Source organism: Rhinichthys klamathensis, unplaced genomic scaffold, assembly GCF_029890125.1.
Source record: "Rhinichthys klamathensis goyatoka isolate OS25496 unplaced genomic scaffold, OSU_Roscu_1.1 h1tg000194l_1, whole genome shotgun sequence".
NCBI classification, from domain to species: domain Eukaryota; kingdom Metazoa; phylum Chordata; class Actinopteri; order Cypriniformes; family Leuciscidae; genus Rhinichthys; species Rhinichthys klamathensis.
Genome location: NW_026606720.1, coordinates 1,696,722 through 1,709,682, shown reverse-complemented (window position 1 = coordinate 1,709,682; position 12,961 = coordinate 1,696,722). Strand labels below are relative to the sequence as shown.

The 12,961-nt window shown below is 39.9% G+C and overlaps 1 protein-coding gene across 1 annotated transcript in view; it reads right to left on the bottom strand.

Annotated features, from left to right (window-relative positions):
• Nucleotides 1-1,741: 1,741 nt before the first annotated feature.
• Nucleotides 1,742-12,961, bottom strand: part of ano7 (anoctamin 7) — a 40,194-nt gene continuing 28,974 nt past the window's right edge. The window contains exons 10-24 of the mRNA XM_056262594.1: nucleotides 12,228-12,318; nucleotides 12,031-12,127; nucleotides 11,773-11,916; nucleotides 11,486-11,623; nucleotides 11,286-11,384; nucleotides 9,574-9,676; nucleotides 9,382-9,493; nucleotides 9,254-9,308; nucleotides 8,969-9,066; nucleotides 8,719-8,873; nucleotides 5,178-5,383; nucleotides 4,405-4,541; nucleotides 2,554-2,644; nucleotides 2,026-2,145; nucleotides 1,742-1,882 (exon numbers count right to left, since the gene is read on the bottom strand). Coding sequence (XP_056118569.1) covers nucleotides 1,748-1,882; nucleotides 2,026-2,145; nucleotides 2,554-2,644; nucleotides 4,405-4,541; nucleotides 5,178-5,383; nucleotides 8,719-8,873; nucleotides 8,969-9,066; nucleotides 9,254-9,308; nucleotides 9,382-9,493; nucleotides 9,574-9,676; nucleotides 11,286-11,384; nucleotides 11,486-11,623; nucleotides 11,773-11,916; nucleotides 12,031-12,127; nucleotides 12,228-12,318 — 1,781 coding nt within the window. The 3' untranslated portion in view covers nucleotides 1,742-1,747. The remainder of the gene's footprint in view (nucleotides 1,883-2,025; nucleotides 2,146-2,553; nucleotides 2,645-4,404; nucleotides 4,542-5,177; nucleotides 5,384-8,718; nucleotides 8,874-8,968; nucleotides 9,067-9,253; nucleotides 9,309-9,381; nucleotides 9,494-9,573; nucleotides 9,677-11,285; nucleotides 11,385-11,485; nucleotides 11,624-11,772; nucleotides 11,917-12,030; nucleotides 12,128-12,227; nucleotides 12,319-12,961) is intronic.

The following is a 12,961-nucleotide window of genomic DNA, read 5'->3' as shown; positions in this document are numbered from 1 at the left end:
CCGGCCACTTTATTAGGTACCCCATGCTAGTAACGGGTTGGATCCCCTTTTGCCTTCAGAACTGCCTCAATTCTTCGTGGCATAGATTCAACAAGGTGCTGGAAGCATTCCTCAGGGAGTTTGGTCCATATTGACATGATGGCATCACACAGTTGCCGCAGATTTGTCGGCTGCACATCCATGATGCGAATCTCCCATTCCACCACATCCCAAAGATGCTCTATTGGGTTGAGATCTGGTGACTGTGGAGGCCATTTTAGTACAGTGAACTCATTGTCATGTTCAAGAAACCAATTTGAAATGATTAGAGCTTTGTGACATGGTGGAAGTAGCCATCAGAGGATGGGTACATGGTGGCCATAAAGGGATGGACATGGTTAGAAACAATGCTCAGGTAGGCCTTGGCATTTAAACGATGCCCAATTGGCACTAAGGGGCCTAAAGTGTGCCAGGAAAACATCCCCCACACCATTACACCACCACCACCAGCCTGCACAGTGGTAACAAGGCATGATGGTTCCATGTTCTCATTCTGTTTACGCCAAATTCTGACTCTAACATCTGAATGTCTCAACAGAAATCGAGACTCATCAGACCAGGCAACATTTTTCCAGTCTTCAACTGTTCAATTTTGGTGAGCTCTTGCAAATTGTAGCCTCTTTTTCCTATTTGTAGTGGAGATGAGTGGTACCCGGTGGAGTCTTCTGCTGTTGTAGCCCATCCGCCTCAAGGTTGTGCGTGTTGTGGCTTCACAAATGCTTTGCTGCATACCTCGGTTGTAACGAGTGGTTATTTCAGTCACTGTTGCCCTTCTATCAGCTCGAACCAGTCTGGCCATTCTCCTCTGACCTCTGGCATTAACAAGGCATTTCCGCCCACAGAACTGCCGCTCACTGGATGTTTTTTTTCTTTTTCGGACCATTCTCTGTAAACCCTAGAGATGGTTGTGCGTGAAAATCCCAGTAGATTAGCAGTTTCTGAAATACTCAGACCAGCCCTTCTGGCACCAACAATCATGCCACGTTCAAAGTCACTCAAATCACCTTTCTTCCCCATACTGATGCTCGGTTTGAACTGCAGGAGATTGTCTTGACCATGTCTACATGCCTAAATGCACTGAGTTGCCGCCATGTGATTGGCTGCTTAGAAATTAAGTGTTAACGAGCAGTTGGACAGGTGTACCTAATAAAGTGGCCGGTGAGTGTATATACTGTATATATATAGCCTATATCCCCATGATAAACTTTTACAGAAAATGTAAATGACTGAAAGCGGAGCTGTCTGAAATATACATCCAATTCAATGAAACAATTAAATAATAACCCCATTTATTACAATAAGTATTCGATTTAAAAATAACAACACTTTAACAACATGCCACTCTGAGGCTTATCTGCCAATTATGGTGGCCCATCTTACCCCAAGGGTATTATTTGATCTTTTTATTTCAAAATAAAAACTATTACATCATTACATCAAAAACTATTACATGTTCTGAAAACATTTATGTGTCCACAAATTAACGAATAGACGCACAAATCATCTTACCCCATGTTACCCTATATATAATACACACACATTCAGTATATTATTTTCAACATGAATGCAAGGCACATTAATTTGATCCTTGTGTATTTTATTTAGGACAGCATTAAAAGTAGTTGCCTATTGACAAGGAATAGGCAACAGTTTACAAACATTTATTCACTGTAGTGCCACATGTAGGTCATAGGCCTATATCAGACGGTCAGGGTGGAGGTTTGTCCTCGTGTTCAGGGGATGGACTGGAGCAAGGGGAGATACTGTTTGTAGGACTCTGTATTCTTCGTCGCAGCTCGGACGTTTGCCTCTCCACCTCCTCCAGGACAGTTTTACTCAAAGACTGAAGGAGGACAGGAGAGTCAAGGTTTAAGAAAACAGAGAAAAACAGCCGTCCCACACTTAAAAGTGGAATCAACATTGAATAAATTATAATAGTATTATTATATTAATTTTAATGTCATAACTCGTCGATATAAAAGTCACCTGATTCTCAGCCAGTGCTTCTTTGGCCATGTAATGCTCTCTTTTGATCTTAATTTCCACCTCCTCTGGGATATCTGGCACCATCCAGTCAATAATCCGTCCAATCATGAGGACAACATGCTGAAAACCCAACATCAACTTTATATTCAATTTATAATCATCTGTATCTCATGGAAGCTTGTTTCCGTCACGAAATACAACATAAAAAAGGTAACTGTGACTTTTTATCTCACAATTCTGACTTTTTTCTCAAAATTGTGTGATATAAAGTCGCAATGGGTTACAAAGTCAGAGTTGCGGGGGGGAAAAGCAGAATTGCGAGATATAAACTCGGTCGTACGTTTACACGTTTTCAATTGTGACCCATATCCGACTCATGTGTTTACACTTTAAAAATGACCTTTTTCACAATTGCCTTTTTTAAATTTTGTATTGAGTGGCAGAAACAATCTTCCATGATTATCAGAACAAATGTATGTGCAAAGTTTACAAAATTGTGTTTGGTCAAACTAGTGCTAGACTGTGCACCTCGAATATAATGACGAAACTCAGTCGTATGGCCAGCAGATGAAAGTAATCTTGTGTCTGCCGTCCTTTCTCATCCCTGAGGCCTCGATATCTACACACACACAAAAGTTTCTTGATTAACACTCATAATGGCTTCTGTATTAAAATATTAATAGAATACCTGATTTAAATACTGCAAACAACCTAATAGAAATGATTTACAAGGTTTACAAGGTCATGGGCTCAGTAATACTGTCCGTAAAACGGCAAAAATGTAAACGAGTGCATTCTTATTCATGCACTCTTTATCACGCATCCCAACCTTACAACGAACAACATGAAAACAGCATGAAAAGATGTTCCCCGACTGACACAAAGAGCTTCTACTATTTAGTTATGAGATTTCTAGGTGGGTTTTTTTTTTGAGCGGTACAAAAATGAACATTAAAACTTTGGGTTCAGTTACATTTTTTATGCAAGCACTCATTAAATTGATCAAAAATGACAGTAAAGACATTTATCCTCCTGAGACCCAGAAAAAAAAAGTTTTTTGAATTTAGTTTTTTTCCATGTCATCACACTGTTTAGAGCACAATAAACAAATGGTAAAAAAACACATATATAAAATAATATTTTATTCATACGTTATGCTATGTCCTCTGTAGTGGACGCCAGGACTAAGTTGTTGAAAAAATAAAATGACATGAAATTATATGTATAGGCAAAAACAATGGGATTTTTTTTCAATCACCAATAAATTTGGGGGTTTCAGGATTTTTTCAACCAAAATTTGTATAAAGATTATTCTCAACTATGTTATGAAAGAAATAATGGAATGAATTGATACACCATTTTACTTTTTGCAATATGTGGGTAAAATGGCCATAAATTAATATTCCCATTCAATGCAATGTATCTATACACTGTATCTAATTTGCACATTAATGTGTTCTTGGAGCAACATTTAATGAAAAAAGAAGTGTAACAATTGGAGTAATTATTGGCAACATTTTAATAATATCATCTAATATTTCATAGGAATATTGATGTATAATTTATCTCCATATTCACTTGTTGTGTCTCCCAGAATGCCTGATAAACATGGTTTTAGTCCTGATGTCCTCTACAGTGGACACGTTTGAAATCAATGCCCTGTTCTTTAACAGAAAGTATTTTTTTTATTTGAAACCCCTTAACATTTTCCTGAGATGTTGTTTTATGAAATACAATTAGAAAAAGTAGTCCAATTTAAATATAATTACAATATATTATCATATTTCCATAAGAATGCTACATTTGATCACTAAATTAATGTCAGACATTTTTAAAGACCAAGGAGAAGTTGTTTTCATGGTGAAACCTCCAAACATTTGGTATCTCTGAAAAGTCCTGAATGTGCTCTTTACAGGACACCCAGGTTGTGTCATGTGACATGTATGATGTCAGAGAAATTCACTAAAATATAATGTCCACTACAGTGGACAAAAGTCTATTCTTGGGTCCCAGGAGGATATAATGTTATTATATAAAAAACTTTGATTTCAAATAAATGCTGTTCTTTTAAACTTTCTATTTATCAAATAATATGAAGCAGCACAATTGTTTTAAACATTGACAATTAGAAAGTTTCTTGATCATTAAATCAGCATATAAGAATGATTTCTGAAGGATCATGTGACACTGAAGGATCATGTGACACTGAAGACTGGAGTAATGATGCTGAAAATTCACAGGGATAAAATTACATTTTTGATCAAATAAATGCAGCCTAGGTGAGCATATACAGTATCTAAATGTATCCCAATCCAAACACACCAATCCCAAACTATTGAACAGTAGTATATCATCGTATATCAACAGTTTGGTCTTCACCTGCATGATGTTTGGCTTTGGGTGAAGTTCACAGGGGCAAAAGCGAGGGTGAAGTTGATGTATCCGCTCATGCTGCCCGCAGTGTAGCGGTAAAAGAGTCGCGGCAAGAAATCAGATGTGAAGGCAATCAGGAAAGCCTGGCAAAAGAACAGGACGTCAAACACGCCTAAACAGGACACACGGCCTGTCTAATTAACATTATTTTGGACTGAGATTTTTGGACATCAAAAGCTGTAAATGAACTCACAATTCAGTGTTGATTGACTAACAATGATAGCAGAGTCAAGCATACATAATGGCAGACACACCCCAGACAGAAACATAGTGTCGGCCCAGATCCGGCCCAAATCTGGTACATGTGGATCCCCCCCTTCCCCCATGGAAATGGTAAACAATTTAGCGGGCTCGATATTTGTGATACATTTGTGGTTCAGTACATTTGCTTTACAGTAACCTGCAACTTTTTTACTCTTTCATTTTTTGAAACCCGTTCACCTCTGTGCAATAATCTGCCGAGTGTCTTTAAAAAGAGACAAATCTTAAACCATTCAAGAATTACAACCGTTTAATCTTAGATTTATGATCAAAAGGAGGGGGTTACATGAAAATGTGTACTGGCACTAGATGGATGAAAAGACAGCTTGATCACTGTCCCAACCTTTACATCTTTTCACGGTTCTAGTCTGCCATCCAGATAAAGATGCAGGATAAAAAGACACATACATATTGGTGCTTGGCCCCGAATAATCAGTATAAATTAAGAAGCCCCTTACATTACTGATGACAGCCAGGTAGGAGATGAACTGTAGGATGGTCAGCCAGATGCCAATGTCTTGTGCTCTTTCCACAACGGGCCTGCGGTACACACACACAAACTTCTGGGCATCGAGACGCACCTCCACCCAGTTATTAATCAAGGCAAAGAACGGAGCCAAAGGACAGGCTGCTACAAAGATGGTAATGAAGCCAAACTGCAGAACTGACAAGATAAAGAATTCCCAAATCAGCGTTTCATCTGTGCTAAACTGCAGTTGCCTCCGATTTAAAAGCTATTAAAATTGTGGTTTTTGTTACGATGGTAATTTAGTGTGTCACAAATAATTTATTTTAAAGTACCCCTATTATGCTTTTTCGGATATTACCTTGCATTGTAGTGTGTAATATAGGCCTAGCTGTTTATAAGTGTAAAAGGCCTGCACAGTTTCAAAGAGTACAGTACAATAAATTAAGATATTGTCTAAGAAAGAGCCAATTATAAACTGCCTGAAAGGATTCGTCAGTAATTCCAGTCTCACTTCCTGCTCAAACCTACATTGGTTTGCAACTCATTTGCATAATACATTGGTCTTCAGTGGCTGCTTGCAAACAACGTCTATATTGACCCTCAAACACTGTAGTTGTAGCTGAAACTGGAAGAGCTTGGTTTGTGTTTTTGACTTGTCGAGAAGACGCTGTTTTCTGCACTGCGAAAGCAAATCCAATTTGCAACACTTCAAAAGAATGAGGACTTGAATTGGCTCGAATTAATACGGTAAAATTTACGCCATTGTTACTGTTTGTATCACTGTGTATCAAGTGCTGAGGAAGCTTCTGGAGCTGATATTCAGATGACCGTTTCATTTCTCACACTGTTGGCGATAAGCGGTTGACCAATCACAGCAGACTGGGCCATCTGACCAATCAGAGCAGAGTAGACCAATCACAGCAGACTGGGCCATCTGACCAATCAGAGCAGAGTAGACCAATCACAACAGACTGGGCCACCTGACCAATCAGAGCAGAGTAGTCCAATCACAACAGACTGGGCCACCTGACCAATCAGAGCAGAGTAGACCAATCACAACAGACTGGGCCAACTGACCAATCAGAGCAGAGTAGACCAATCACAACAGACTGGGCTATCTGACCAATCAGAGCAGAGTAGACCAATCACAACAGACTGGGCCATCTGACCAATCAGAGCAGAGTAGACCAATCACAACAGGCTGGGCCATCTGACCAATCAGAGCAGAATAGACCAATCACAACAGACTGGGCCAACTGACCAATCAGAGCAGAGTAGACCAATCACAACAGACTGGGCCATCTGACCAATCAGAGCAGAGTAGACCAATCACAACAGACTGGGCTATCTGACCAATCAGAGCAGAGTAGACCAATCACAACAGACTGGGCCATCTGACCAATCAGAGCAGAGTAGACCAATCACAACAGACTGGGCCAACTGACCAATCAGAGCAGAGTAGACCAATCACAACAGACTGGGCCAACTGATCAATCAGAGCAAAGTAGACCAATCACAACAGACTGGGCCATCTGACCAATCAGAGCAGAGTAGACCAATCACAACAGACTGGGCTATCTGACCAATCAGAGCAGAGTAGACCAATCACAACAGACTGGGCTATCTGACCAATCAGAGCAGAGTAGACCAATCACAACAGACTGGGCCATCTGACCAATTAGAGCAGAGTAGAACAATCACAACAGACTGGGCCATATGACCAATCAGAGCAGAGTAGACCAATCACAACAGACTGGGCCACCTGACCAATCAGAGCAGAGTAGACCAATCACAACAGACTGGGCTATCTGACCAATCAGAGCAGAGTAGACCAATCACAACAGACTGGGCCATCTGACCAATTAGAGCAGAGTAGAACAATCACAACAGACTGGGCCATATGACCAATCAGAGCAGAGTAGACCAATCACAACAGACTGGGCCACCTGACCAATCAGAGCAGAGTAGACCAATCACAAAAGACTGGGCCAACTGACCAATCAGAGCAGAGTAGACCAATCACAAAAGACTGGGCCAACTGACCAATCAGAGCAGAGGAGACCAATCACAACAGACTGGGCCAACTGACCAATCAGAGCAGAGTAGACCAACCACAACAGACTGGGCCAACTGACCAATCAGAGCAGAGTAGACCAATCACAACAGACTGGGCCAACTGACCAATCAGAGCAGAGTAGACCAATCACAACAGACTGGGCCAACTGACCAATCAGAGCAGAGGAGACCAATCACAACAGACTGGGCCAACTGACCAATCAGAGCAGAGTAGACCAACCACAACAGACTGGGCCAACTGACCAATCAGAGCAGAGTAGACCAATCACAACAGACTGGGCCATCTGACCAATCAGAGCAGAGTAGACCAATCAAAAAAAGATTGGTCAAAAAAAGATCACAACAGACTGGGCCAACTGACCAATCAGAGCAGAGTAGACCAATCACAACAGACTGGGCCAACTGACCAATCAGAGCAGAGTAGACCAATCACAACAGACTGGGCCATCTGACCAATCAGAGCAGAGTAGACCAATCAAAAAAAGATTGGTCAAAAAAAGATCACAACAGACTGGGCCATCTGACCAATCAGAGCAGAGCAGACCAATCACAACAGACTGGGCCAACTGACCAATCAGAGCAGAGCAGACCAATCACAACAGACTGGGCCAACTGACCAATCAGAGCAGAGTAGACCAATCACAACAGCCTGGGCCATCTGACCAATCAGAGCAGAGTAGACCAATCACAACAGACTGGGCCAACTGACCAATCAGAGCAGAGTAGACTCTCAGAAGGGAGGGATTTAAAGAGAGTTAATCCGGGATCGGACCGTTTCAGACACTGTGAGAAAAGAGCTGATGCTGCAATGTATTTTATGAGAAAAATTGTTTTTTGACCTGTGATGCATGTAAACCTATTGCAGGAGGCTCCAAAATAAAATTACGAACCTTTAAAATAGCATAATTGGGGCACTTTAAGATAAAAAAAAATGAAACATCTCTTCTCTAAATCAATCTCATAATACATTTCATTATAATTAGATAGTAGACACTACAACAAGAACAAAAGGTAAAACAAATCATGATTCTCAACAATACACAGAGATATTTTAAATAAGTGAATACAATGAACAAGATTTACATTGCACAAACCAGTCTAAAGCGGTTATGGGAAGAGAATTTATTAATCTGACAGGGGATTATTTCTGTTAGCATAATAGTTTAACTGTCAGAGCCAATAATTCATTGACTGGATATCGTCTGTGACCCTAATAGTCTTTAAAATCAGGATACTTCCATTCACTGGACAACCCGCTTTTATAGAGATTTGAACTGATAAACAGATATAATATTATGTTTCTTAAGCACTAAATCAGCATATTAGAATGATTTATGAAGGATCATGTGACACTGAAGACTGGAGTAATGATGCTGAATACTCAGCTTTGATCACAGGAATAAATTACATTTTAAAATATATTCAATCTATTAAATTATATCAAAAGGTCTCACCCATTTCTAGATACTCATCGAACAGCCCATCACACACTAGCAGCTGGTAGTTAGTTTCCCATGGATTGATCTCTGGACTGGTGTGGGGTTCATCGATCACCTCCTGACTGGGAGCTGGCTTCATCTTCCTCCTGTGCCACCAGGTCTTTAATTTACTGTTGGACAGAGAAGGAGAAAACTTAGGCCTACAATAAAATACACTATCAAGAGCATACAAAACCAAGATGCGTTGGAAACATAAAAGACCTACGGCAAGACAAATTCCCGGATGTTGCTGATGACCTGTTTGCCTACCATGATGACTAACAGCTCTTGAGCAAGTTCAATGAGACATCCAGAGGGGCCACACTACATAAAAGAAGGACACAAACAACTTACACACATGTATTAATGAGATATTCATATTCCGGATTCTGCAATTCATAATTGAGGGGGAAATATTGGGGAATTGTGTATTGTGGCTGGCAGTGTTCATGTTAGTTTTAAACAAACAAAGGAGGATTATGTGACACTTTCCAACAGTGTAAACACTCACATCCTCATTCCGGATTCCTAGGAGTGTGTCATAATTTCCAGGGTATCCAACAAAACTGTAGAACAGATCAAACGTTAGATGAATATTGAATCTTCATACATATTCATTCATTCTAACTGCATACCCACCTTCCCTTGAAAAACGCAATGTAAACAGGAGATGAGTAGAAGTTGACAAACTGGAAGATGAACACCTTGAGGATGAACGCGTCCTCGTATTTGGTCTGAGTGCGGTGCATTTCTAATAGAAGGAAGAGGATGATACTTTGTTGTGGCATAAAGAAATACCAAAATAGTATGTGTAGATATGAAATAGCTTACCCCATCGTGTCAGAATTTGGGCCAGGTAAGTATAGAGCCGTGACAACAATAGAATAACCAGCAAATTTAGCATAGAACCAGTAAGGCTAGCTATCCTTCCAGCCTAGAGGGGTGAAAAACATCTCTTAGTAAGCAAAGCATTATGTTAAAATTGTGCTGCAGTATGTGATTAAGCAATGGTTGGTTTACATAGGTGTAAATATTAGCGCAAGGCATTTGCTTTTGAAGTCTAAGCTATTGATTGGCCAGTGACAACCCAGCAAACAAAACTATGTTCTTAGTATGTTTTTACAAACGTTCCCATTAAGTTTTGAAAATGTTATTTCTGAATGTTCTCTGAACGTTTCCAAGAGTCCAGTATAAAAAAAAAAAATGTTTCTTGGTTATTTGTCAGGGTTATGTTCTGTTTTGGTGCTCTCATTTTTTGTTTCTGGCTTAGGAGTCGTTTACAAGACATCGTTTTTAACTAAATACAGAACACTTTTTACGCATTTTGGCCGTTTATTTACACGACAACAGTGTTTTGAGTGCCTGAAAATGCAAGCTTTTGAAAACAGGTTTCAAAGTGGACGTTTTTGAAAATGATACTGTTATCATCTCCATTTAAACTACAAAAACGTGAATTTGTGGAAACAGTGACGTCATGCGCATGTGTATCACGTGTTCAGTCTCTAGGCGCATAGTCTTTCTTTCCAAAGTGACATCGCCAACTTCTGGCCTGGCATGAAGAATGCAGTGTTTTTAATCGTTTTCACAGATCCTTGTGTACTGGGATCGTTTTGACAACGTTGTCGTCTGTACGCGAAAAAGGCAAAGAAAAAACGTTACCGTTTTTAATACATCGTTGTCTTGTAAACATACCCTTAGTTCTATATTCCTGGTTCTTGAGTTTATTTCTTCCAGTTGACCTAAGCCACTTTTTCCACCGTCGGGACGAACAGTTCTAAGAATGGTTCCAGTTATATTTCCACTTGAGCTTGGTTCGGCACGGCACGATTACATAGACCGAATTTAGTACGAATGTAATACGCATGCACATTATGTCACCGTTTTTACAAATTCACATTTTTGTAGTTTACATGGAGATGATAATTGTATGCTTTTCAAAAACTTCCCGGTTTCAAAATGTTGTGTTTTCAGTCCCCCAAAACGCCATTGTCGTGTAAATAAACAGCCAAAAGGCATCAGTTCAGTTCCTTCTCCGGTTTCTTACATCTCTTATTGCATCTATGTTGGTTCCTTTTGCTCCTCCGTGTTCTCCTGCCTCAACCAACACACGCTGACAGTATGCGAAAGTTAAAGGATCATTCCATTTTATGACCTACTTAAGTTGGTCAAAAAAGCACTCTCAAGTTCAGCTAATCACAGTTAATATAACTTTAAAATTTAAACTGTTTCCTTTAACTGCAATGAACATGCAAATAATTGTCTGAAAACGTTCAATTCAGTCAGAATTTTGTATATTCTTTCCATACTTTTGTGTACAAAGGTGTACGGTGTACCCTTTGAAAGGGTATCTCCCCAGCTTTTGTACCTTTTTTTTTCTGAGAGTGTACTTTTTTTTCACAAGGGGTTGCTAATGTAAATGTATGTGCAAATGTATCTGATCAAAGAGATTTTAAAATTTGTATCAGCAAAAATCACTTGAGAGTCTTTAATCATTGTGAAAATAATAATGGTTTAGGTATCAAAAGGAATAGAAAGAACCTTACTGAAAAAATGAAGAAGGAATTATGAGATCTGTAGATAATGATGCTTAGGATGGACCGATACAGGATGATGCCGATTAGGAATATCAAAACGATGGAAATCTGCAAGCATAAAGGAGAAAATTCAACCATGATGATAATGATTTTAAAATTGTGTTGGCAAGATTTCTCAACAGATGTGAGATGAAAATCCATTGACTAACCATTAGAATGACGACCATGTTGCCGGTCAGAGTACGACTCAGTCGTTGAGTCTCTGGAAAATAGGGCTCCTCAGCCCCAGTCACAGGATTACGAACCGTCATGGGTGCCAATGCTGTAAATTCTGGTCTTGGCCTCTCCTAATGTCAGAATGGAAATATTATGGAAAGCAATGGAGACAAAGCATTATATTGTTGTTATTCTATTAGCCAAAATATTTCTTGGATTGCTCAAGCCTGAGGACTAGTGCATATTAAAGGTTTAGACAGTGTGTAACCAACTTAATCACCTCTATATCTTCAAATTCGGAACAGTCCCATCGGTGGGAGAGTATGGAGCTTGTGCGCTTCCAGTACTCCAGGAAGGTGACGGCCCACAGAGACATGAATATACTGAAGAACACAGTTCCTCCATTGTCAAATAGTAAGCCTGCCTATCGCAAATTTATGAACAAGTATTTTGAGTACAAAATGTGAAAGCTAGTTCACAGAGAACGTGCAAATGCCATAAATGATTTAAAAACTAGGTGACCTTGTAGAAATGTCACCTTATAAGTATAGCAGATGCTGGAGAGGTTCCAGTAGCTGCAGATGTTGCATAATGGACACATTACAAAGGCGTCTCCACTGGAGCACAGCTCTTCTCTGCGGAAAAGATATCAGCACAGACCACAAGGGGTCAAGGAGCAGGATCAGTGCTGGGTCATCAACATTATGCAGTTATTAAGTCTATGATAATACTTACGCAGGCACATCGGTGACCATCAGCCAGATACCAAACAGAAATATAATAAAACCCACTACTGCTGCTGGTAATAACCAGCCTGTGTAGAAACCTACAGATGAGAAATAAGGACGGAAAATTAGTCATAAGCTGTGTCCCAATTCAGAGGCTGCATATGGACTCTTAATTTGGAGTTATTCTCTGTGCCACAATCAACAACCTGGCACTGGGTGAGGCAAATGGTGGTCACAGCAGATACTGACTGGTTTTCGGACCCCGCCGGACCCCGCCGGATATGCATTAATATGAGGAGAGTCTCCGCATTAAAGACCCGTGACTGCAGATCAACGTGCTTCTGCATTTGATTGATTGTGTTTATTTCATTCATGGATATTTTCCATTAACTTACTTCATCATCCTCATCATCCACATATATTTCTCTCCGATACGGTAGGAAATTAAATTAAATTAAATGTGGAGGATTTTAACTGTGACAAGATGATTGATAGGCCAGTTTACTGTGACGGGATGCGACAGAGAGCAACCGTTAAAGACGCAATTGTATGACGTGATAGTATGTCCCAAAGCTTGTCTTCTTTTTGCTACACACTCAAAGGTATCTACTTTTTCTTCACAAAAAGAGTACATACTTTTAGGGCGTAGTATAAGTAGGCGAATTGAGACGCAGTAAGGGAATACAAGGACTAATACTGAACAGGTGTAGATGACTTACTATGGTTATTATGGAAACTAAT